Source organism: Lithobates pipiens, unplaced genomic scaffold (genome assembly GCF_037356315.1).
Source record: "Lithobates pipiens isolate NorthernLeopardFrog02 unplaced genomic scaffold, aLitPip1_a1.2 Scaffold_30, whole genome shotgun sequence".
Taxonomy (NCBI): domain Eukaryota; kingdom Metazoa; phylum Chordata; class Amphibia; order Anura; family Ranidae; genus Lithobates; species Lithobates pipiens.
In genome coordinates, this window is record NW_027507791.1 from 133,117,119 (window position 1) to 133,144,098 (window position 26,980).

Consider the following 26,980-nt stretch of genomic DNA (forward strand, 5'->3'; position numbering starts at 1 on the left):
CTATAAAAGGCTAAGTTTTTTTGTTTTTTTTTAACTCCATTATGTACTAAACGTTAGACCTGGTTCACATCTATGTGTTGGTGCTTTTTGCAGAAATGCACTACAGTTCATTTACATGGTTTCCTATGGGACACGTTCACATCTGAAAGGGTCAGGGACTTTTAACTAGGGATGCACCGAAATTTCGGCCGCCGAAACATATCGGGCGAAAATGGTGTTTTTCGGCAAATTGGCGAAAGGAAAATCTTGCCGATAATGGGGCCGAAAATGGGCGCGGGGCCTGGGTGGGCCTCCGCCCCCTGGTGCCGCCCATTGCAGGGGTGTTTTCCTGGCTCGTCCCTAGTCCTCCCTCCTCCTTTCCTCCCTCCTCCTGCCCGACAGTGCGGTGATCTCCGTGTGTCACGGAGCTGTGCATTGAATTGCCTGGGCGGCTGCAGTAACAATGTCCCGCCTCCTGTGACAGACGGTACACTGATCCAATGGCGGGACATTGAATCAGCCTGACATTGTTACTGCAGCCGCCCGGGCAATTTAATGCACAGCTCCGTGACACACGGAGATCACCGCTCTGATCCGGGCATGGGTAAGGCTGCATTCAGACACTGGCAAGCTGCATGAGGGGGAAAGAGTGTGCCCAGGGCAAGCATTGCAGAGTTTTTTCCGCAGCTAAACTACAAGTTTTTTGTGCTCACAGTGCTGCTGCATCCAAAAGAGTCATTTGTTTGCCTCTGAAACTATCCACCTCTGGCCACTTGTGTGAATGTAGCCATGCTACATAAAACTAGGTCACAGGACAAAGGCTGTACTCCCTTTTATTGACCATATAAAAAAATAATAATCTTGATTTTGACCCAGCTAGGTTTTTATCGCCATGTGATAGAATGGGGAAAGGTTATTGCTAGTAGAGGTAACGATATGATCATTCCCAATAGAAGTCTGTTGGAACGGAACCAGGTAGCTTGCAGCTTGCTTGGGGCCAGTTCACACCAGATGCAGTTCCGTGTGTTTTTTTTTTTTTTTTTGCACAAAATGCATGCACAGTGTTTTCCATGTATTCCAATGGCTCTAGTTCACACCATGCAGTCAGTTTCCACACCGGATACTGACTGCATGGTGTGAACTAAAGCCATTGGAATACATGGAAAACGCTGTGCATGTATTTTTATCAGGCAGGTTGCATCTGAGGGTAACTGGTGAGGCTGCTTTGATCTCCTGTACCATGCCTGCAGTCTCTGGCCATCTCCTGTACCGTGCCTGCAGTCTCTGGCCATCTCCTGTACCGTGCCTGCAGTCTCTGGCCATCTCCTGTACCGTGCCTGCAGTCTCTGGCCATCTCCTGTACCGTGCCTGCAGTCTCTGGCCATCTCCTGTACCGTGCCTGCAGTCTCTGGCCATCTCCTGTACCGTGCCTGCAGTCTCTGGCCATCTCCTGTACCGTGCCTGCAGTCTCTGGCCATCTCCTGTACCGTGCCTGCAGTCTCTGGCCATCTCCTGTACCGTGCCTGCAGTCTCTGGCCATCTCCTGTACCGTGCCTGCAGTCTCTGGCCATCTCCTGTACCGTGCCTGCAGTCTCTGGCCATCTCCTGTACCGTGCCTGCAGTCTCTGGCCATCTCCTGTACCGTGCCTGCAGTCTCTGGCCATCTCCTGTACCGTGCCTGCAGTCTCTGGCCATCTCCTGTACCGTGCCTGCAGTCTCTGGCCATCTCCTGTACCGTGCCTGCAGTCTCTGGCCATCTCCTGTACCGTGCCTGCAGTCTCTGGCCATCTCCTGTACCGTGCCTGCAGTCTCTGGCCATCTCTCCTGTAGCGTGCCTGCAGTCTCTGGCCATCTCTCCTGTACCGTGCCTGCAGTCTCTGGCCATCTCTCCTGTAGCGTGCCTGCAGTCTCTGGCCATCTCTCCTGTAGCGTGCCTGCAGTCTCTGGCCATCTCTCCTGTAGCGTGCCTGCAGTCTCTGGCCATCTCTCCTGTAGCGTGCCTGCAGTCTCTGGCCATCTCTCCTGTAGCGTGTCAGCAGTCTCTGGCCATCTCTCCTGTAGCGTGTCTGCAGTCTCTGGCCATCTCTCCTGTAGCGTGTCTTCAGTCTCTGGCCATCTCTCCTGTAGCGTGTCTGCAGTCTCTGGCCATCTCTCCTGTAGCGTGTCTGCAGTCTCTGGCCATCTCTCCTGTAGCGTGTCTGCAGTCTCTGGCCATCTCTCCTGTAGCGTGTCTGCAGTCTCTGGCCATCTCTCCTGTAGCGTGTCCGCAGTCTCTGGCCATCTCTCCTGTAGCGTGTCCGCAGTCTCTGGCCATCTCTCCTGTAGCGTGTCCGCAGTCTCTGGCCATCTCTCCTGTAGCGTGTCCGCAGTCTCTGGCCATCTCTCCTGTAGCGTGTCCGCAGTCTCTGGCCATCTCTCCTGTAGCGTGTCCGCAGTCTCTGGCCATCTCTCCTGTAGCGTGTCCGCAGTCTCTGGCCATCTCTCCTGTAGCGTGTCCGCAGTCTCTGGCCATCTCTCCTGTAGCGTGTCCGCAGTCTCTGGCCATCTCTCCTGTAGCGTGTCCGCAGTCTCTGGCCATCTCTCCTGTAGCGTGTCCGCAGTCTCTGGCCATCTCTCCTGTAGCGTGTCCGCAGTCTCTGGCCATCTCTCCTGTAGCGTGTCCGCAGTCTCTGGCCATCTCTCCTGTAGCGTGTCCGCAGTCTCTGGCCATCTCTCCTGTAGCGTGTCCGCAGTCTCTGGCCATCTCTCCTGTAGCGTGTCCGCAGTCTCTGGCCATCTCTCCTGTAGCGTGTCCGCAGTCTCTGGCCATCTCTCCTGTAGCGTGTCCGCAGTCTCTGGCCATCTCTCCTGTAGCGTGTCCGCAGTCTCTGGCCATCTCTCCTGTAGCGTGTCCGCAGTCTCTGGCCATCTCTCCTGTAGCGTGTCCGCAGTCTCTGGCCATCTCCCCTGTAGTGTGTCCGCAGTCTCTGGCCATCTCCTGTATGAAAATATTTTTTTAAAAAGTCATTTTTGGTATCGGTTTCGGTTTTCTGCGTAGTATTTTTTATTTTCAGTATCGGTTTTGCCACCAAAAAACCCATTCGGTGCACCCTTATTGGAGAGGGTGCGGTGATTTGGAGACCTTTGCATCTGTGGTGGGACTGTACAAAGGTACAGCCTTCCTGGGAGGGGATTATTAAGGCAATCTATCAAATTACAGGTGAACACAAAAAAGCAGATCCATGGTGCTGTTTGTTCCAGGACACAGAAATAACAGCAGCTCAATATAGGAACACTCTAGTTCCGCATTTATTAAACATGGCCAATAGCCTGATATCGAGGTATTGGAGAACATGAGATATCCCGAGCATGGGGGGGAATGGATTGCAAAGGTAGAGTGGGTTAGAGCCATTGAAGAAACCATGCATAAGGGGGAGCACTCCTTGGAGAAAGTACCTTGCCATCTGGGCAAGATAAGGGAATTTTTTTTTTTTTTAAATCTAAGCGCTATATGGAAATGTGGGATGGTCAAAAATTACTTAAGCCCTGGGCCATTTTGCTGGCTTAAGACCAGAGCACTTTTTGTGATTTGGCACTGCGTCGCTTTAACTGACAATTGCGCAGTCGTGCGACTTGGCTCCCAACCAAAATCAATGTATTTTTTCCCCCACAAATACAGCTTTCTTTTGGTGGTATTTGATCACCACTGCGGTTTTTTATTTTTGCGCTATAAACAAAAAATGCATCAATTTTGAAAGAAACTCATTATTTTTTACTTTTTGCTATAATAAATATCCCCAAAAAATATATAAAAAATTAGTTTCTCGGTTTAGGCCGATAAGTATTCTTCTACATATTTTTGGTAAACAAAATCGCAATAAGCGATTATTGGTTGGCGCAAAAGTTATAGCGTTTACAAAATGGGGGATAGTTTTATAGCATTTTTATTAATTTTTTTTTATTTACTAGTAATGGCGGTGATCAGCGATTATTTATTTTTTGTGACTGCGACATTATGGCGGACACATCGGACATTTTTGATACATTTTTGGGACCATTGTCATCTATACAGCAATCTGTGCTATACAAATGCATGGATTCCTGTGTAAATGGCAGTGAAGAGGTTAACCAGGAGGTGGCAGTGTACGGGTTAAGTGTGTCCTAGGGGCGTGTTTCTAACTGTGGGGGTGTGGCTGTGTTTTAGAGATCACTGATTTCTGCTCCAGTGTCGGAGATCAGTGTCACTTGTTGCTAGGCAGAACAGGGAGATGTTTATATTGGCATCTCCCCGTTCTTCCTCCCCATGAGATGATCGCGGGTGTTCCCGTGGTGATCGAGTCTGTGGGGCCCGCGGTCGGACTCACGGGGGTCCTGACCGGCGCACGCGATGGCATGGCGGTAAATTCACAGGGACATACCTGCGAGATAGGGGTATTTTTGTGCCTGTGGTTTTTATTTTTGTTTTTATCTATTTTCCCCTGGAAGGGTGAGGACTAACACTGCACATCACCCTGAACACACCATCCCCATGGTGGTGTCAGCATCATGTTGTGGGGGTGCTTTTCTTCAGCAGGGACAGGGTAGCTGGTCAGAGTTGATGGAAAGATGGCTAGAGCCAAATTCAGGGCAATCTTAGAAGAAAACCTGTTAGTCTGTAAAAGACGTAGCTTCACCTTCCAGCAGGACCACGACACTAAACATACAGTGAGGGCTACAATGGGATGGTTTAGTTCAAAGCATATTCGTGTTAGAATGGTCCAGTCGAAGTCCAGACCTAAATCGAATTTGAGAATCTGTGGCAAGACTTGAAAATTGCTGTTCAGACACACTCCATGCAATCTGACAGAGCTTGAGCTATTTTGCAAAGAATGAGCAAAAATGTCGCTCTAGATGTGCAAAGCTGTTATGGCCCATACACCCGATCTGAAAATCGGATGGAAAAATACCGCTTTCGACAAGATTGTACGATAATCAGATCATTAGTACAGAGCTTTCGAGAGCCGATCACGACAGTTCGTCTGTTATTTTATCGGACATGCACGAAAATGTTTCTCGTACAATACCAGATCATACGATTTTAGTTGAATCCGTAGAGTTGTCATCCAAAAATACAATAAAAATACACTACAACACAGGACATCCCTTCCCATTTTTTATTCTGTCGTTCGAAAATTTTCGTGACTTTAGTAAACTCTTCAGGTTCTCTATAAATTGGTATGCCAAAAAAATGGACTGTCTGATTTTTCAGGTCGTGTATACAGGGCATTAGAGACATACCCAAAAACACTTGCAGCTGTAATTTCAGTGAAAGGCGGTTCTACAAAGTATTGACTCGGTGGGGCTGAATACAAATGCACCTCACACTTTTCACATATTTGTAAAATATCTGAAAACCATTTATAATTTTCCTTCCCAATTTGTGCCACTTTGTGTTGGTCTATCACATATAACTCCAATAAAATACGTTTACAGTTTTGTTTGTAACATGACAAAATGTGGAAAATTTCAATGGGTATGAATACTTTTTCATGCCACTGTAGCAGGGGAATGAGGTTGCAGAGAGAAATGGCATTCAGTGCTCTGGACTGAGTCAAGTACACACTAAAGAGTAATATGCTTTGTTTATATTTCATGTCTGAGTTTTACAGCCATTTTTTGTATTTGTGTTTTAATATTGCTACACGTTTCATATGCAGCATGTCATAGCTGAGCGAACCCACAAAACTCAACAAAAAAGGATCCTATGGAGTAATAGCTTTTTCTATTTTGCTTTCTGTATCGGCTCCCATCATGTGGTGGAGGATTGGACCCAACACAACATATCTAATTGAGTAAGCTACCAGGGTAAAAGTAAGAACTGGTTATGATTGTAAAATAATTGTTTAATTTAGAACAAAGATCTTCTTGCTTGTGTGTTAGGTAAAAGAAAATCTTCAAACTATCACTGCCATTAATCAGTGTCCTTTATTTCCTGCTTCTTAGAGGGATACAAATCACTGGACCAGCTCAGCATAACAATCCCCACAGCAGGTCACCCAGTGTCTCCTGCTCACCCACACTCAGGATGCCCTGTTCCCAGCGTTCCACCTGCTGCTGAGCCTGTCCCCTACCTGCAGACCCCCAACTCAGAACCTCAGACAATGGCCATGCTGAAAACTGCTCGTGAGTGTCCGCAGAGCTCCAAGCCCCCAAGTGGGTCCAAGTCGGGAGTCCGAAATACACCGGGGTGTGTGCATGCAGCTGACAGTAAGACAAGCAAAAGCCACAACCACCCCAAACAGCAGAGGATCAGCAGGAGAAGAGCCACAAATGGCTGGATGCCTTTGGGTACAGCTTGTGAGAAAGCAGTCTATGTGGTAGTAAGTATTCAGTTGCTGTAAATCAATATGGTATAAATCCTTAAATATTTTTCCCATATAAATGTTTTACTGTACCATAATTGTTACTGTACCACCACTGTATCATAATTACACCTGTCCACCAACCTTGGTGTCCCCTTTAATACACCCGAAAGGGGATGGGGGTGAGCGATGAGCAGAAAGGGGATGGGGGTGAGCGATGAGCAGAAAAAAAAAATTGGCGATCGCGTGGCCATTGTGATTGGCCATCACTGGCTACCGATTGTTGGTGGAGACCGAGAATTGTCTTTGGCAGCTCACTCTCTGTGCAATCATCTGACTACTGTGATAGACTATCACAGTAGTCACATGTTCATGAAGCCAATCCCACTGGCTACCGATTATTAGTGGAGAACAGGAGCGGTTGTTGACAGCTTGGTCTCTGTGCTGGGAGCGCGCAGTGAGCACACTCTCGGCAATTACCCCATTCACCCTCTTTCCTAAACACCTGACTTATGTCACGGCTCCAGCATGGTCTCTGCAGCAGCACTGCTCCCCTCATTCCCTGGTCTCACAGGAGACAGAGGGCAACAGAGCCATAAGCATCCCCTGCTGTCAGTCAAACTCGTGAGAGGAGGCAAGGGAGCGTGGCTTACCGGTGTGTTGTGCGTATGGATGCACATAGCCTGGATAGAGAGCATGCACATGCAGGTGCCTCCTTAATGCGCAGCTTGTTTAGGAGGCAAGCAGAGTAGCAAAGAGTTGACCTCGCCCATGGGGAAATTCCAGAAGAAGAGATAAGGGATCTTTCTGTGCAAGATCATTGTACAGAGTAGTTAAGTATAACTTTATTTTAACAAATGTATCCCTTGTATCACTTTAAATGCACAGATAATCTTAGTGAGCTTTTCCTTGAAGGGTCTGGTGACAGGTTATCTATAAAAGTTGTTTTGTCATCTGTGACTCAAATTTTGAAGGTACACTGTGTGTGTGTGTGTGTGTGTGTGTGTGTGTGTGTGTGTGTGTGTGTGTGTTTTTTTATGTTGCTTCGCTGCTTGCTATGCTGGTAACCCAGAACAGGCGTGACTATAACACATATTAGGATAGTTGAAGTGATCATCCTTGTTACAGGTGAATCACTAGTAGTAGTAGTGATGCAAAGGCAAGGCTGATGGCCTTGGAGCTTTTCCCTTAGAAATAAGTCAGTATTTGCAGCAGTGGCGGCCCGCCCATAGGGGGCGCCCGGGCGCCGCCCCCCCTCTCCCTAGGTGTAAAAAAAAAAGTAAAAAAAAAAAACGGGCCCTTTAAGTCATTTAAAAAAAAAAAATGTCATTTAACAATTTAACATAGTGTACTGTGGCGCCGGTCACAGTGCACTATGAGAAGCGCCACGTCCATGCAATCACAAGATTGCATTCATGGCGCTTCATTTGCGGGTTAAAAACCCGCCTTGCGGCGCACAGCAGAACGCCGACTAGCTTCCGCCCGTAAAATCACTGTGATTCTACGGGCGGGAGCATTGTCACTCTTAGACAGGCAGTCACTTCCGGCTTTCGGCTGCTTCACGAAACCCGGAAGTGACGTAGGCAGCTCCGTTCCTTAGCCCGAGCGGAGCTGCCAGACAGTGAGAGGTGAGTCACCGCATAAAGGCTTTCTAGCCTCTACTTTGTGGAGAATGTTCGTGCATTTAGCTGAATGAATGCAAAAAGCTTTCACAGCCAGAAAGGTTTCCCCAGGCCAGGCGACTTTTGCCGTGGCCAATCAGAGAATGAGCTCTGAAGGGGGAACTCCACGCCAAATTTCTGAAAAAAAATTTGACGTGGGTTCCCCCTCCGAGAGCATACCAGGCCCTTAGGTCTGGTATGGATTCCAAGGGAAACCCCCTACGCCGAAAAAACGGCATGGGGGTCCCCCCCAGATCCACACCAGACCCTTATCCGAGCACGCTACCCTGCCGGCCAGGAAAGGGGGTGGGGACGAGCGGGCGGCCCCCCCCCTCCTGAGCCGTACCAGGCCGCGTGCCCTCAACATGGGGGGGTGCCTTGGGGGAGGGGGGGCGTGCGGCCCCCCCACCCCAAAGCACCTTGTCCCCATGTTGATGAGGACAAGGGCCTCTTCCCGACAACCCTGGCCGTTGGTTGTCGGGGTCTGCGGGCGGGGGGCTTATCGGAATCCGGGAGCCCCCTTTAATAAGGGGGCCCCCGGATACCGGCCCCCCACCCTATGTGAATGAGTATGGGGTACAATGTACCCCTACCCATTCACCTGTGAAAAAAAGTACAAAAAAAAAACACAACACAGGGTTAAAATATTTTATTGCACAGCTCCGGGGGTCTTCCGTCTTCGGGGGTCTTCTCGCCGGACTCCTCCGCTATCTTCTTGTAGCTCTTTTACTAGCGGAGGAGTCCGGCTTTCTTCCTCGCCGCCGGCCTCTTCTCCCGACTTCGGGGGTCTTGTCCCCCTCTTCGGTTCTTCTGCCGGGCCACCGCGCCTTCTTATAGCTCTTTTACAGGCGGTGGCCCGGTCTTCTGCTGCCGCTGCCGCCGCCCGTTGTTGTTGTTCTTCTTCTTCTCCTTCTTCTTCTCCTTCTCCTTCTCCTTCTCCTTCTCCTTCTCCTTCTCCTTCTCCTTCTCCTTCTCCTTCTCCTTCTCCTTCTCCTTCTCCTTCTCCTTCTTCTTCTTCTTCTTCTTCTCCTTCTTCAGGAGATGTTGCCTCGACGATCTCCCTGGCCGGAATGCCAGGGACGCGCTGTGCTGCCACTTATATAGGGACAATGGGGCGGTGTCACATGGGTTGATGTCACATGGGTTGGTCACATGGGTTGATGTCACAGTCGCCATGTGACATCAACCCATGTGACCAACCCATGTGACACCGCCCCATTGTCCCTATATAAGTGGCAGCACAGCGCGTCCCTGGCATTCCGGCCAGGGAGATCGTCGAAGAAGAAGAAGAAGAAGAAGACCGGGCCACCGCCTGTAAAAGAGCTATAAGAAGGCGCGGTGGCCCGGCAGAAGAACCGAAGAGGGGGACAAGACCCCCGAAGTCGGGAGAAGAGGCCGGCGGCGAGGAAGAATGCCGGGCTCCTCCGCTAGTAAAAGAGCTACAAGAAGATAGCGGAGGAGTCCGGCGAGAAGACCCCCGAAGACGGAAGACCCCCGGAGCTGTGCAATAAAATATTTTAACCCTGTGTTGTGTTTTTTTTTTTTTTTACTTTTTTTCACAGGTGAATGGGTAGGGGTACATTGTACCCCATACTCATTCACATAGGGTGGGGGGCCGGTATCCGGGGGCCCCCTTATTAAAGGGGGCTCCCGGATTCCGATAAGCCCCCCGCCCGCAGACCCCGACAACCAACGGCCAGGGTTGTCGGGAAGAGGCCCTTGTCCTCATCAACATGGGGACAAGGTGCTTTGGGGTGGGGGGGCCGCACGCCCCCCTCCCCCAAGGCACCCCCCCCATGTTGAGGGCACGCGGCCTGGTACGGCTCAGGAGGGGGGGGCGCCCGCTCGTCCCCACCCCCCTTTCCTGGCCGGCTGGGTAGCGTGCTCGGATAAGGGTCTGGTGTGGATCTGGGGGGGAACCCCACGCCGTTTTTTCGGCGTAGGGGGTTCCCCTTGGAATCCATACCAGACCTAAGGGCCTGGTATGCTCTCGGAGGGGGAACCCACGTCAAAATTTTTTTCAGATTACATAAGGGGCGTGTTTTATGAGAAGTGGGAGGGGCCAAAATGGTGGGCGGGGTCATGATGGGCGGGGTCTGGCGCCCCCCCATCCAAAAACTTCACCAGCCGCCACTGATTTGCAGCTCAATATTTCCTGACATTCCTTTACTACTTAGAGCTGAGCACATTATTCGAGAGTAAAAAGAAAATAATTGCCCATAAGCTATTAGAGCAGTAATGAATTGCCCATTAGATTGTAAGGCCAGTTTTATCCAGTGTCCCTTCTACCTTTCCATAAAGCTGGCGGGAGGGACTTATCTTATACAATCCAATGAAAACTCTTCAGGGTTGAGGGAACCTTATCCAGCTTCCAATTAACAACTGAAGTTTTACATCTTTCTACAGCTCATCCATTTTGTGCCACTTTCCCCACCCTATTAAATTTTGAGCTCTCATGAGCAGGGCCCTCTTAACCCTCTTGTATTATATTGTATTGTAACAGTACGGTCTCCGTTTTTATATTGTAAAGAGCTGCACAATATAAATCCAGTATAATAATAATAATAATAATAATACCCCAGCAACTCTTAAAGTTTAGAGGACATTTAAAGATTGCTGGTAGATTCCTAACTGAGACCCTACTGAACAGAGAGCACTTTTCATAAGTGTGTGTTTTTATTTTCACAGAATGAGCCTGAGCCTGCTCTCCGGAGAAGTTACCAAGCTGTGGAGAGAAATGGAGAGATTATAAGAGTCCGAGACACTGTCCTTCTGAAGTCCGGTCCAAGGAAAAAATCCATGCCATATGTGGCCAAGATATCTGCTCTCTGGGAAGAACCAAAAACCGGTATCAGTAAACTTCTATTCTGTTTGTTGCCAACATCGGGGTACACATGAACATATGCTTTGCACATGTTGCTTTGTGGTAGATTTAGGCTCCATTCACACTAGCGTTTTTTTAAGCTCTTAAAAGCTTTTATTAGCATTTTTTTCTGCTCATAGAAGCTTAATTTATGTTCTACGTGTCCATGCTCACTATTTTAAGTTATTAACCACCTAGCCCAGCCGCTGCAGTTGTACTGCGCCAGAATGAAACAAGGTTATGTCGCTTTGCCCTGTGGCCACTAGGGGAGCCGATGCGAGTGCCTGGCGGTCACTCTCACAGCCGGGGCTCCCGCAATGGCTGCTGACACACGGAGCACCAGGATCTGTGTGTGTGTGTAAACAGTTTTCCATTCTCTGAAGGGAGAAGAGGCAGATTGTCTGTTCATTCAGAGTATGAACAGCGATCTGTCACCTCCCCTACACAATCCCCTCCCCCCTTAGGTTAGAACACACACCAGGGAACACAACCCCTTGATCGCCCCCTAGTATTAACCCCTTCCCTGCCAGTGACATTTTTACAGTAATCAATGCATTTTTATAGCACTGATCACTGTGTAATGGTCTCAAATGTGTCAAAATTATCCGATCTGTCTGCCATAATGTCAGTGCCTATTTAAAAATCGCAGATTACCGCCATTTACTAGTAAAAAAAAAAATATATACAGTACAGACCAAAAGTTTGGACACACCTTCTCATTCAAAGAGTTTTCTTTATTTTCACGACTATGAAAATTGTAGATTCACTCTGAAGGCATCAAAACTATGAATTAACACACGTGGAATTATATAAAAAAGTGTGAAACAACTGAAAATATGTCTTGTATTCTAGGGTCTTCAAAGTAGCCGCCTTTTGCTTTGATTACTGCTCCGCACACTCTTGCCATTCTGTTGATGAGCTTCAAGAGGTCGTCACCTGAAATGGCTTTCCAACAGTCTTGAAGGAGTTCCCAGAGATGCTTAGCACTCGTTGGCCCTTTTGCCTTCACTCTGCGGTCCAGCTCACCCCAAACCATCTCGATTGGGTTCAGGTCCGGTGACTATGAAAGCCAGGTCATCTGGCACAGCACCCCATCACTCTCCTTCTTGGTCAAATAGCCCTTACACAGCCTGGAGGTGTGTTTGGGGTCATTGTCCTGTTGAAAAATAAATGGTGGTCCAACTAAACGCAAACCGGATGGAATAGCATGCCGCTGCAAGATGCTGTGGTAGCCATGCTGGTTCAGTATGCCTTCAATTTTGAATAAATCCCCAACAGTGTCACCAGCAAAGCACCCCCACACCATCACACCTCCTCCTCCATGCTTCACGGTGGGAACCAGGCATGTAGAGTCCATCCGTTCACCTCTTCTGCGTCGCACAAAGACACGGTGGTTGGAACCAAAGATCTCAAACTTGTACTCATCAGACCAAAGCACAGATTTCCACTGGTCTAATGTCCATTCCTTGGGTTCTTTAGCCCAAACAAGTCTATTTTACTATGAAGGCCTGATTCACACAGTCTCCTCTTAACAGTTGTTCTAGAGATGTGTCTGCTGCTAGAACTCTGTGTGGCATTGACCTGTTCTCTAATCTGAGCTGCTGTTAACCTGCGATTTCTGAGGCTGGTGACTCGGATGAACTTATCGTCCTCAGCAGAGGTGACTCTTGGTCTTCCTTTCCTGGGGCGGTCCTCATGTGAGACAGTTTCTTTGTAGCGCTTGATGGTTTTTGCCACTGCACTTGGGGACACTTTCAACGTTTTCCCAATTGTTCGGACTGACTGACCTTCATTTCTTAAAGTAATGATGGCCACTCGTTTTTCTTTACTTAGCTGCTTTTTTCTTGCCATAATACAAATTCTAACAGTCTATTCAGTAGGACTATCAGCTGTGTACTGTATCCACCTCCTGCACAACACAACTGATGGTCCCAACCCCATTTATAAGACTTGAAATCCCACTTATTAAACCTGACAGGGCACACCTGTGAAGTGAAAACCATTTCAGATGACTACCTCTTGAAGCTCATCGACAGAATGGCAAGAGTGTGCGGAGCAGTAATCAAAGCAAAAGGCGGCTACTTTGAAGACCCGAGAATATAAGACATATTTTCAGTTGTTTCACACTTTTTTGTTCAGTATATAATTCCACATGTGTTAATTCATAGTTTTAATGCCTTCAGTGTGAATCTACAATTTTCATAGTCATGAAAATAAAGAAAACTCTTTGAATGAGAAGGTGTGTCCAAACTTTTGGTCTGTACTGTATATAATTATAATAAAAATGCCATAAAACTATCCCCTATTTTGTAGACAATATAATTTTTGCGCAAGACAATCAATATATGCTTATTGCGATTTTATTTTTTTAATACCAAATATATGTAGAACAATACATTTCAGCCTGTTTTAATTTTTTTAAATATATTTTTGGGGGATATTTATTACAGCAAAAGGTTAAAAATATTGTCTATATATATATATATTTTTTGTTTATAGCGCAAAGAATAAAAAACGCAGAGGTGATCAAATACCACCAAAAGAAAGCTCTATTTGTGGTGGGAAAAAAAGGACATCAATTTTGTTTTGGGTGCAACATCACAAGACCGCAATTGCCAGTTAAAGCAATTGCGAGCACAAGAGCACAGTGCTGAATCGCAAAAAGTGCTCTGGTCAGGAAAGGGTGTAAAATCTTCTGGGGCTGAAGCAGTTAACATTGTTAGGTCCCTTTTAGGCCCCTTTTTCACATGGCTGTTCCATATGTCCGTTGCTGTCGCAAAACTTTTTTTTTTTTTTTTTTTTAAATGCCATGGAGTCCCCCCCCCCCCCCCCCAAAATAAATAAATACCAGACCCTTATCAGAGCATGCAGCCAGGCAGGAAAGGGAGGGGACGAGCGAGCCCCTTCTGAACCATACCAGGCCGCATGCCCTTAACATGGGGGGGGGGTAGGGTGCTTTTGGGCAAGGGGTGCTGTGCACATTTATGCACTACAAATTCCATAGTCCATCTCATGAGCAAGCAAGAGAGGGTGACCGCATTCCTACATACAGTGGGAGTATGGGGAATGAGCGTAGCCGTGGCCTAACAAAGTCGGATCAGAGCAGAGGAATTTGTAGAAGGATATTTTTGAAGTATACCTATAAGAACATATAGAATCTACATGTCCAGTCCTTAAGAATTCAGTATAGAAATGGTCCTTTACCATAAACTTAATTTTTTGTCTTTTGCGGAGATAGTGCTACATTCTTTTTGCCATTGGTGAAGGTTGCTTAAACTTCTGCCAACAGCAGGCCTTATTTTCCAAATCAACTTTGTTAACCTGCACATGGTATAGCTTATCAAGTCATCGTTAACATGGACCCTGTCTTACCATTGCATTTTATTTAGTTATCTGACGCTTCATTTGATTTTGATTAAAGGGATGCTAAATACTTTCCTTATTCTCCAAAAATATTCCATACACATCCACTACTTAATGGCCTTGTAATATTGTTTTGCGTCCAGAGATGATGTTCTTGGCTGCACAAAACAACGAATGGTCCAGTGTGTAGTCACTTGTTTGAATGAGGCCTTAATCTGTGTAAACATGCAGCTTGACATACAAAGCCTCCAAACAGGCTGTGTACAATATATAGACAGAGAGCCACATGTAAAAAGCAGCTTACTGCTTCCCCTGCTGGCTGAAAGCAAGAATGCAGTATGTTCATTTGCAAATATGCACTTAGCTAAAATTACCAGCAAAAATAAATACATAAAAAGTAACTAAAAAGGGTATTGTATAATATTTTATGATTTTATGACCACTGACGGATAAAGGTGAATAACACTGATTATGCCATTATAATGTCATCTGAAAGTGGGTGGTATATGTTAGGCAGCAGGTGAACATGTCCCAGAAATTAGTGTTGAAAGCAGAAAAAATGGGCAAGAGTAAGTATTTGAGCGTGTTTGACCAGTGCCAAATTGTAATGGATAGATGGCTGGGTCAGAGCAAAACTCCAAAACTGCAGCTCTTGTGAGATGGTCACAGTCTGCAGTGGTCAGGACCTACTAAATGTGATCCAAGAAAGGAAAACGGGTGAACCTGCGACAAGGTCTTTTGTGGCCGAAGCTCATTTATGCACTTGGGAAGTGAAAGCTGGCTCCTGTAGTCCAATTCAATAGAAGAGCTATTGTAGCTCAAATTTCTGAAATAGTTAATGCTGATTTTGATTGAAGGGTGACACAAACACGGTTCATCACAGTTTGTTGCATATGGAGCTGTGTGGCTGAAAACTGGTCAGGGTGACCACGCTGATCTGTGTCCACAGCCAAAAGCACCTACAGTGGGCACGTAAGAATCAGAACTGGACCACTGAGCAATAGAAGAAAGTGGCCTGGTATGATGAATGCTAAAATGGTTTGAAGAACACAACTAGTTTGAGGTGTTAACTTGGCCTCCAAATTTTCCAGCTCTGTCCATTCGAGCATTTGTAGCATGTGCTGGAAAAAAGTTTGATCCATGGAGGCCCGACCTCACAACTTAAATTACTTAAAGGATCTGCTACTTGGTGCCAGATACCACAGCATACCTTCAGAGGTCTAGTGGCGTCCATGCTTCAATGGGTTATGGATGTTCATATTATGGCTGATTGTTGTATGTACAAAAGTACTACTCATTCCCTTTAATAAAATTACATACCAGAATTTCTAGCACTGCTATATGTTTTACTATTCTTGGAGGAGCGTGTTCTGGAGCTGTCATGTTTCAGTTACCTCAGACTACACAAGGTGACTTTTTTTTTTTTTTCCTTTCTATTTTTTATATATCCTTTGTAGTCTTTGAAATCCTAGGAGACTTCGGGCACACGTAGCAGCTCTTTGCCTATGTTCGCAATCCTATTGAATGTGGCAGACTTCTGTTAGGTGTAGACCTTTGCCGAGCTGCATTTAGGTACACTGCATTGTGCCATAGTCTGCACATGAGACCAAAAATAATTTTACGAGTTTAACTAGCTGAGGAAGCAATGTCAATTATACTGCTAAATTGTATTTGTTTCATGTAAGGTCTGTTTAAACGGGAGTAGCTGCTTGAGATACTTTGTATGTATATTATAAGGCAATATCCTCGTTGGTGGTAAATAAAACACACAGCTGCTGAACACTATACTTCCGATAGCAGGCACAGAGAAAATAAACCTCAAAAAGTGCAGCACATAAACAGATTATGTATCTAAATATAAATAAAGTGATAAATGATATTGCTAAAGAATATATACAACAATATAAAGTGATGAACTTATGCATGATCAAACATCTCAACCATTTTTTACATATGTTTGCCCTTTATCATGAACAGCAGCAACAAGCCAAACACTAGGTGACACTATATCCAGAGCGGGTGATTTATTGATTATTATAACTTATGAATGATGTCCATTATTTAGTGATGCATATAAATGAAGGCAGGGACAGATTTAAGATGCTTCTGTGAATTGGCCTTAATGTTTTCATATTCTCCTACCAGGTGAGCTGATGATGAGTCTCTTTTGGTACTACAGGCCAGAGCACACTCAGGGAGGACGTAACCCCAGTATGCACCAGGTAATTGGAATAAATACTGTAGATGCTGGCTTCTATAGCTTTACACAGTTTCTCTTGTTTTTTTTTTTTTTTGGGGGGGGGGGGGGGGTGCATGTACATACTGTTTGTGGATACGTTATTTTTGAGATTTGATTGTGTCCATAAATTAGTGCCCAATTACAAAATATTCACAACTCTATGCAATATGTGACTTTTATTCATGCAGTACACCACATAAAAATTAGACTAGTCAAATAAGACCCTGAGAAGTCAGTGGGTGAGTCCACCTTCTAAACATCCATGTCCCAGGTAGCTCCAGGAAATGTTTAAAAAAAAAAAAAAAGTTTGAGACCAAAACCATAGTGTAGTAATTATTGCAATAAAATTTGCAAAATGATATGCTTACATGAAGTTAATGTGCAACAGCACTAATCACCAGTGACATGGAGAAAGGTGCAAGTAACTCATCCCATCAATCTTCTTTCCAACATGCGAATACTCTCTCACCAGATACTCAGACCCTTGAATATTAGTGTGTCATACAGTGCTTTGAAAAAGTATTCATACCCCTTGAAATTTTCCACATTTTGTCATGTTGCCAAACCAAAAAAGCAAATGTGTTTTATGGGGATTTTATGTAATAGACCAACACAAAGTGGCATATATCTGTGATATGGACGAAACATGATAAATGGTTTTCAGATTTTTTTTTTTACAAATATCTGAAAAGTATGGCATGCATTTGTATTCAGCCCCCTCTACTCTGGTACCCCAAACTAAAATCTAGTGGAAGCAATTGCATTCAGAATCACCTAATTAGCAAATAGAGTCCACCTGTGTGTAATTGAAACTCATTATAGCTACTCATTACAGCTTCTGTAAAACCCTCAGAAGTTTGTTAGAGGACCTTGGTGAACAAACGGCATCATGAAGGCCAATGAACACACCAGACAGGTCAGGCATAACGTTGTAGAGAAGTATAAAGCAGGGTTGGATTATAAAAAATATCCCAAGCTTTGTACATCTCGCGGAACACTGTTCATTCCATCATCTGAAAATGGGAAAGAGTATGGCACAACCGCAGACCGGGAAGGAGAGAATTAATCAGAGAAGTGGCCAAGAGGCCCATGATAACTCTGGAGGAGCTGTAGAGATCCACAGGGCAACTTTTAGTCATGCACTCCACAAATCTGGCCTTTATGGAAGAGTGGAAAGAAGAAAGTCATTGTTGAAAGAAAGCCATAAGAAGACAGTTTGCGAGAAGCCATGTGGGGAACACAGCATACGTGGAAGTAGGTGCTCTGGTCAGATGAGACCAGAGTTGAACTTTTTGGCTTAAAAGCAAAATGCTATGTGTGTTGGAAAGCGAACACTGCACATCACCCTGAACACACCATACCCACTGCGAAACGTGGTGGCAGTATTATGTTGTGGGGATGGCACTGTCCTTTCATATATTTTTGTTGGTCAAGCTAGTGCTGGTCTGGGCACCCTGACATGTAAACTCATACATTTGGGGAAGGGTTTTAAGTGGAAGTTTTTAAATAAAACTGTGTTGCACGATCGTGTTACTTTATGGGTGATTTATGTACATCCCGCTGAGGGGAAGGAGCGTTTGTGAGTTGGAGAGGCGTCAACCGGGAATTCCATCTTGGCATTATTGTTGGTGGAGCACATTTATCTTGGAATTATACAAAGATGCACTGTGGATGCAGATTTGAATGTGGACAAAGCACAATAAGGACTTTAGTTTGTTTAAATCAACTATATGCACAAACCCATCATGAATATAATAACTGATTTTATTCACAGGATCTGTTGTTTTTTGGAATAATTTATTGCATTTTGATTATCACAGTTTGCAGAAGTTGTCATAGTACATACAAGTCCAAAGATGCATGTAGTTTATAATAGCGCCTACTTCATATTTTTTGGTTTAATTCATTAGTGTGGTTCACACTTAGGCCTCTTTCACATGGGTGATCCGTTCAGGTCCGCCTGTCAGTTTTTTTTTGAGGCGGACCTGAACGGACTCTCCATAGACCTTTAATGAACAATGGATGTCAGTGGTGACATGTCTGCTGACATCCAACCTGCTCCGATCGAATGAAAACGGACTCTATGGTCTGTCTTCATCCGATTCCCCCATATGGCACAGCGGTGCTCTGACAGGTCTGTCCATTCAAAGTGTGCAGAGACAGACCTGTCATCTGCCTGCTCAGCGGGGATCGAGGGAGCGATCCCCCACTGAGCAGAGCGGGCTCCATACACGGAGATGTCCCTGTGAAGGAGCCCTTAAAGGGGCAGCTGTCACACATTTTTTTTGCACAGGGTTGGTGCCTTTTTATATTTTGAGAATTATTCATGTGTTACAATGGCCCAGTCAAAGTCCACACTTAAATTACATTTAGAATTTGTGGCAAGACTTGAAAATTGTTGTTCAGATTCTCTCAATCCAATCTGACAAAGCTTGAGCTATTTTGCAAAGAATGGGCAAAAATGTCACTCTCTCTAGATGTAGAAAGCTAGAGACATCCCCAAAAAAGACTTGTAATTGCAGCGAAAGGGGTTCCACAAAGTATTGATTCAGGGGGGCCGAATACAAATGCACACGACACATTTCAGATATTTGTAAAGAATTTTGAAAAATGTTTCCTTCCACTTTGTGTTGGTCTTTTACATAAAATCCCAATAAAATACATTTGTTTTTGGTTGTAACATGACAAAATAGGGAACATTTCAATGGGTATGAATACTTTTTCCAGGCACTGTATCAGACATGAAGTAATGCAACATTCCCAGGCACCTACCTCCTCCTTTCAAATTCACTCTCCAAACCACTATATCTGCCTTCTGTTGCTCCAGGGAATATCACAGGAAAGACCAAAAGCAAAGTTCATAGTGTGGTATACTAATCAAGCCAGTTTTCATTCAAAATTAAAATGAATTAATTTGCAGCGGTTCTATCAGTGTATAAAACCGGTAACCTCAAATATGCCACACTTAAACTTACCTGTTCCACCTTGCATACAATTTTGTTTGTAACCCGGGGACTGACCCCTGCTCTTCCACAGGAACCACCATGATCGCTTTTTGCGACAAGTCGGTCTAACGCTAGAAAGAAACTACTTTTTCTCTGGATCTTTGTGGACATTTTGACTTGAGGAGACGGGAATTCTTGGAACTCTAGTTTGTACCATAGAGCTACTGTGGAGACCACCCATCTGTCCCGAAATTCTTCCTGCCAGACCTTTGAGAACTGCAGAAGGGGCACCGCTCCATAAAGAGGCTTTAGCGTTCTGTCTTGTGGGGTTTCCTCCCCCAGGACTTCTTATGTCCCTGGGGTTGATCCTGAGGTTTACCTCTTAAACCTGATGGTGGAGGCAGTCGCGACTGCCTGGAGGCTGATGCCCCTGGCACTGGAGAAAGAGCCCGTTTAGATGAGGGGCGTTTTTACTCTTTTTCTTAACCTGGCAAAAGGGTACTTTTCCCACTTGATATTTATTTATTTTATTTGGCTATATTTGTCCAAATCCTCCCCAAACAGCTTTTCACCACGGAAAGGGAAACCAACAAAGAGCTTTTTGCATGGTGGTTCGGCTGACCAACTTTTTAACCATAAGATTCTGCACATATGTACCAACCCAAGTGTAACGTGAGCAGTTTGAAGAATAGAATTTCATTGTGTCAATTGCAAAGCACAAATCTGCTGGCAGCTCAGCTAATTCCTGGGCCTGCTGTTCAGGGAACACTTGAGTACCTGTTTCAAATGGTCTCTCAAGGACTGACATACTACAATTGCGGGCACTGCAGGTTGAGCCACTGAACTTGCCAGGGAGAAAATGTTTGTTTTTAACAGGAATTCCAATTTATCAGTTGAATCCCTAAGCATTTGCGCATTGTCAACCGGACAAGTCAAACTTTTATTCAGAGGATATAGCAGCGTCAATTGCTGGTATACTCCACATCTTAGTATATTTTTCCTTGATAGGATAAAGCATTGAAAACTTTTTAGGAAGAAAAAAGTGCTTATCTGGGTGATTCCACTCGGAATACATAAGCTTTTCTAGTACTGAATTGACAGGAAAGGCACACAAGGCTTGCAGAAGCTTTAATGAACCCAAACGGGAAGTTGGCTCTTCAACTACTTGATTCCTCGGCAGAGGAATCATCAGCCTGTTCACGGTCCCCTGAGGGTGATTTAATCTTCCCCCCTCCCACAGTTCCTCGGTTTGAGGATCCTGGGTGGTAGAAGGGGACCTAATGCATTTTCTTCCACTCTGTGAAGATGTGATTAAAGCCACTAATCTTTCCTCTAAACCACTCGTAGCTGAGGAGAAAACCTGCTCAGTTATATAGACAGGGGCTGAAGTGTCGGAAGCAATTGCAGCCCCTGATGACCCTGATGGCTTACATTTACCAGCCTCCTTAGAACGGGATGGTGTTGCAGAGGGAGGGTCCTTAGGACCTGAGGGCGACACCTTTGTGTCCTTGGTCTTTGTGGCATTTGAACCACCTCCTCTGGTCATAGTGCTGAGCACAAATGCAGAGGTACCACCAAAAAAGGCACCCACGACTGAGCAATAGTCCAGCAACTGCCGCTGCTATTAAACTCAGCCTGATGCTTTAAGTAAATGTGCCTGGAAATGCCCGTGTCACCCACTCACATGCCACCCATCCGCTCTGTGTCCCTCCTAGCTGTATGCAGCTGAAAGAGGCGCATTTTATAGCTATGCAGCCCACGTTGTGGACACTGAAGCACGCCAGCGCCGCTAAGCCCCGCCCTTCATCCACCCATCGTGCCCCCCCATCTATTTTAAAATAGAATGGTTTCCCACGTGAGCGGAGGAAAGCTATCCAGGTTGGGGGACATTCCTAGGAGAAACCCCCCCACAACTTTACTTTGAGCCTGGGCCGGAGAAAGCGTGAAGCTTGTACACAGAGCCGACACTGACAAGCATGGAACAGGTACGTGCTCTTTACAGTCCCTGGTGGTGACTATAGGCATAGCAACATTTTACTTTAAAGGAGAAAACCCACAATAATTAAAAAAATTCCTTAGTCTCCCTTACCTTATCCAGCTACAGGGTTCTGTGATAACAGACCCAATCTTCACCTCTCAAGGTGGGCACCGTTAAAAAACCTTCAGGGACTGGGGCCACCTTTATATTGGGGGATCCACAGCCCTGGCCCTGTAAAAAGCACCCTGTCAGGAATATGGCTGAAGAAAACAAATACTGGATCCCGGAGTCCAGCTCTCTAAAAAGAAGCGTTACAAGCAAAACCTTGTTTCGGACACAAGGCCCGGGTACCATTCAATTGGGCCTAGAAAAGACACTTTGAATGGATCCGGTTATATGGCTTGCCCCAGTAAGGAATAGTTCAGTGAAGCTCAGCATAGCACATCTTTCCACGTGACCAACACCTAAGACACTGGGGGAAAAAAACAGAGGTACTCCTGGTATGGGGAATTGAACTTCCTGAAGTTCCTAATACAGTTATTACTGTGTCCTGTGATGTACGATAAAGAAGATTATCAACTTCCTTCCACCTCGATCAGACCCCCCAAGACAGTAACCATGGCCCCCTGTCATTTTATGTGTGTGTGTGTGTGTGTGTATGTGTGTGTGTGTGTGTATATATATATATATATATATATATATATATATATATATATATATATATATATATATATATATATATATATATATATATATATATATATATATATATATAAAATTTACTCAAAAATGTCGAGGGACTATTTTATTAACATTAAGTGGGCTGTCTGTCCGTATACTGAGCAGTGATAATATCACTGCTTAACCACTTGCTTACTGGGCACTTAAACACCCTTCCTGCCCAGACCAATTTTCAGCTTTTGGTGCTCTCACACTTTGACAATTACTCAGTCATGCAACACGGTACCCAAATGAACTTTTTGTCCTTTTTTTACCACAAATAGAGCTTTCTTTTGGTGGTATTTGATCACCTCTGGGGTTTTTATTTTTAGCACTATAAATGAAGAAAGACCGAAAATTTTGAAAAAAAACGCATATTTCTTTGTTTCTGTGACAGAATTATGCAAATTATAAATTTTTCTTCATAAATTTTGGCCACAATTTATACTGCTACATATCTTTGGTAAAAATAACCCAAATTAGTGGATATTATTTGGTCTTTGTGAAAGTTAGAGAGTCTACAAGCTGTGGTGCGAATCGCACAAAATTGATCACATCTGATGTACTGGTGGCCTATCTCATTTCTTGCGACCCGAACAAGCCAGGAAAGTACAAATACCCCCTAAATGACCCCTTTTTGGAAAGTAGACATTCCAAGGTATTTAGTAAGAGGCATAGTGAGCTTTTTGATGTTGTCATTTTTTTCCCACAATTCTTTGCAAAATTAAGATTTTTATTTTTTTTTTTTCTCCACAAAATTGTCATTGTAATAGGTTATTTCTCTCACATGGCATGTGTATACCACAAATGACACCCCCCCAAAAAATTCTGCTACTCCTCCTGAGTATTACAATACCACATGTGTGGGACTTTTTCACAGCCTGGCCACATAGAGAGGCCCAACATGCAGGTAGCGCCATCATGTGTTCTAGGAACATAAATTACACATCTAACTTGTTGACTATTTATTACACTTTTGAAGCACCAGGACAATGACACATGACACTGATGACAGATGGCACTGATACGTAGCAATGATGACACTTACACGTGGCACTGATGACAGATGGCACTGAAGACACGTGGCACTGAAGACACGTGGCACTAATACGTGGCACTGATGACAGGTGGCACTGATGACAGGTGGCACTGATGACAGGTGGCACTGATGACAGGTGGCACTGATGACAGGTGGCACTGCTGGGGGCGGGTGGCACTTTTTTTTTTTTTTATCAACTCAAGGCAGAACACGGTCTGTGTGAGGAGGGAGATCATCTCCCATTGGACACGCCGATCACGCTGTAAACGGCCGCTGTGATTGGCCGTTTACAGCGATATGTGTGCCTGTCCCCGGGGGACACGGCGAACACAGAACTTCCGCGATGTGCGCCCGCGGCAGCGCGCATTGCGGAAATAAACATTAGGACGTCCAGGGACGGCCTCCCGGACGAACGCGCCTGCTCTACGGCCGTCATTCGGCTATAGGGCGGGCGCGAGGTGGTTAACCGGTTCCCGACCGGTGTACGTCGGCAGAATGGCACGGGCAGGCAAATGGGCGTACCTGTATGTCCTTTTAAATTTGCTGCACTGCTATCACGAGCGCGCCGGTGGCCGGACTCAATTGCCGCGGGCATACCCGTGATCGTCTAACGGGGTGGCTGAACGGAGAGATGCCTTTGTAAACAGCATCTCCCCGTTCTGCCTAGCAACTAGTGACGCTGATCTCTGCTCCATGTGATTGGAGCAGAGATCAGTGTTTACTAAATGAAAGCTCAGCCCCCTACAGTTAGTAACACACCCCTAGGAACACTTAACCCCTTCACTGTTAGTGTCATTTACACATGAATCACTGCATTTATATAGCAATGATTGCTGTATAAATGACAATGGTCCCAAAAATGTGTGAAAAATGTCCGATGTGTCCGCCATAATGTCGCAGTCATAATAAAAATCGCTGATCGCCGCCATTACTAGTAAACAAAAAAATTAATAAAAATGCCATAAAACTATCCCCTATTTTGTAAACGCTATAACTTTTGCGCAAACCAATCAATCGCTTATTGCGATTTATTTTATTTTTTTTTCTACCAAAAATATGTATAAGAATACGTATCAGCCTAAACTGAGGGAAAAAAACGTTTTTTATATATTGGGGATATTTATTATAACAAAAAGTAAAAAAATAATTGTCGCTCTATTTTTGTTTATAGTGCAAAAAATAAAAACCGCAGGGGTGATCAAATACCACGAAAAGAAAGCTCTACTTGTGGGGAAAAAAAGAATGTCAATTTTGTTTGGGAGCCACGTTGCATGACCGCGCAATTGTCAGTTAAAGCGACGCAGTGCCGAATAGTCTGGTCTTTCAGCAAAATGGTCCAGGGGTGAAGTGGTTAATAAATCGACACCTCGTTGTTTTGGTGAATTTCTGGTACTGTAATCTCGTTAAGTCTCACAGGATTCCAGTATCGGGGAGCATTGTCCATTTGTTGAAGCGTCTGTAGATCGCTTCACTATACAAAAGGAGAAGCGATGTACACCGCTTCATAAACTGGCACTCACAGGAGTGAGATCTGATCTCATCTGTGAATGGAGTAGTAGGTATTTTCCACTGCTTCATAAACGGATACCAAATAGAGCTTTCTTTTTGTGATATTTGATTACCACTGGGTTTTTATTTTTTTATTTTTTATTTTTCACTAGAAACTAAAAAATGCCAACATTTTGAAAAAAACGATATTACTTTCTGCTATAAAATCTATTCGATAACAGTCAGCCTTCATAAATTTAGGCCAATATGCATTTTGCTATATATTAAGTGTATAATGATTAGTTTGAGTGTGTTTATGTTTATATAGATAGAGATATAACGCTCACACTCTCTCAGCGGCTTGTAGAGGGACTGCAATAGTATGGTGGGCAATTTGACACTTTATGGGAACCAGTAACCCTAATTTACAGTAGTGATCATTGCTAAAAATATGCACTTAGAATAATACCACACTTCTTGTGCATAACTGGTGGGCTAAGGTCCGTTTTCACATGTGCCTCATTTCTTAAAAGGCCAAGGAAAGTGCCAGGCACTGCTGACCTCTAGTGACTGGGGTAACCACTGTGAAAAAACAAGAGGGCTCACCAGCCTAGTGCATTATCCCAGGGGGTACTTTAAGTAAAATTTAAAAACCTACTCGCATACAGTCAGATGTACAGCGTAATGTCATCTCATGGGGCAATAAATTGTGGGACCTAGAGTAGTCCAACGCCAAGCAGATGCCATCCAGGATCCAAAAATGGCTTACTCATTTCAAGGAAAAACACTCTTCATCAGTCTAAAAATATGTACCGACACTGCACTAATGACACTGACTGGGAAGGGCTTAAACATCTAGGGCATTCAAAGGGTTAAATGTGTGTCTAGCCAGTGTTTGTACTGGGAGCTGCTTTCCATAAGGCACGTTCTGGTTTTTATTATGAAGAGAACTGATTAAAGGACAACAATAAAGGTACAGTTGTCGTTTAACCAAGTAGTTTCTGTTTGTGTTGTGACTGCAGATGTGATCTGGGTTTAAGTCCTCTATCTCCTTGTAAATGTGAGACTGTCGGTCCTTCAACCGCCATGTTTTATTATCCCTATGCTGCATCTGTACAGCATGCTGTATTCACACGTGTCTGCCTTTTAGTTGCCTCAATTCATCTGAATTGAGAGACCCTTTATTTCAATTCTTTGGGTGTTTCCATTGTGCATATCTTTTTTTTTTTTTTTTTTTTTTTTTTTTTATTATATCCAAATTTCTTTCCCACTTTAAACTTGCAAAGCTGATGACGTGGTTATTGTCTCTCTCTTCTCTACATTTTAATGCAACATAACTGAAATTTGCTTCATTGACACCAAAAGTTATCTGCATACCTTTAATGTAGAGCTGCATGATTCTGGCTAAAATAAGTCACATTTTTTTGCTTAGAATAAAGATCACGATTCTCGCGGTATAACATCTTTCACATTTATACAAAAAAATCGGGCTAACTTTACTGTTTTAACCACTTTCTGACCAGCCGTTGTAGTTATACTGCAGCAGGTCGGCTCTATTGCGAGAATCTCCTTAGGTGTACGTCGCTTTGTGTAATAGTTACAGTAGGCGAGCGCATATCGCTAGAGCCGATGCGCATGGCCATGATGTCTGCCGCCCACCCGCGATGGATCCACAGAGAGCCAGAACAGGGATCTGTCAATGTAAACAAACAGATCCCCGTTCTGTCAGGAGTCTAGTGATTAGGAACAGCGATCTCCCTGTACTCCCTGTCAGTCCACTCCCCCCACAGTTAAACACCTCCCAGGGAACATATTTAATCCCTGAATCGCTCCCTAGTGTTAACCTCTTCCCTGGCAGTGTCATTTATACAGTAATCCATGCACTTTTATAGCACTGATCACTGTATAAATGTCACTGGTACCAAAAAAGTGTCAAGTGTCTGATCTGTCCACCACAATGTCGCAGATCCGCTAAAAATCACTGAGCACTGCTATTACTAAAAGAAAAAATAATAATAAAAATGCCATAAATCTATCCCCTATTTTGTAGAATCTATACGTTTTGCGCAAATTAATCAATATATTTGCTTTTTGCGATATTTTTGGTTAAAAAAAAATGTAGAAGACTTATTGGCCTAAACTGATGAAAAAATTGTTTTTGTTTTTTTGTTTTACTTTTTTTGGATATTATAGCAAAAAGTAAAAAAAAAATGTTATTTCAAAATTGACTTTTTTTTTTTTTTTTTTTGATAGCGCAAAAAATAAAAACTGCAGAGGTGATCAAATACCACCAAAAGAAAGCTCTATTTGTGGGAAAATAAAGGACATAATTTTTGTTTGGGTACAATGTTGCACGATTGTCAGTTAAAGCGACTCAGTGCCGTA

General features: G+C 44.5%; 1 protein-coding gene across 1 annotated transcript in view; it reads left to right on the plus strand.

The window, feature by feature from the left end:
• Positions 1-26,980, plus strand: part of BAHD1 (bromo adjacent homology domain containing 1) — a 154,471-nt gene that overhangs the window by 117,316 nt on the left and 10,175 nt on the right. Inside the window, exons 3-5 of the mRNA XM_077464884.1 lie at positions 5,941-6,317; positions 10,649-10,808; positions 16,332-16,408. Of these exons, the coding sequence (XP_077321010.1) occupies positions 5,941-6,317; positions 10,649-10,808; positions 16,332-16,408 (614 nt within the window). The remainder of the gene's footprint in view (positions 1-5,940; positions 6,318-10,648; positions 10,809-16,331; positions 16,409-26,980) is intronic.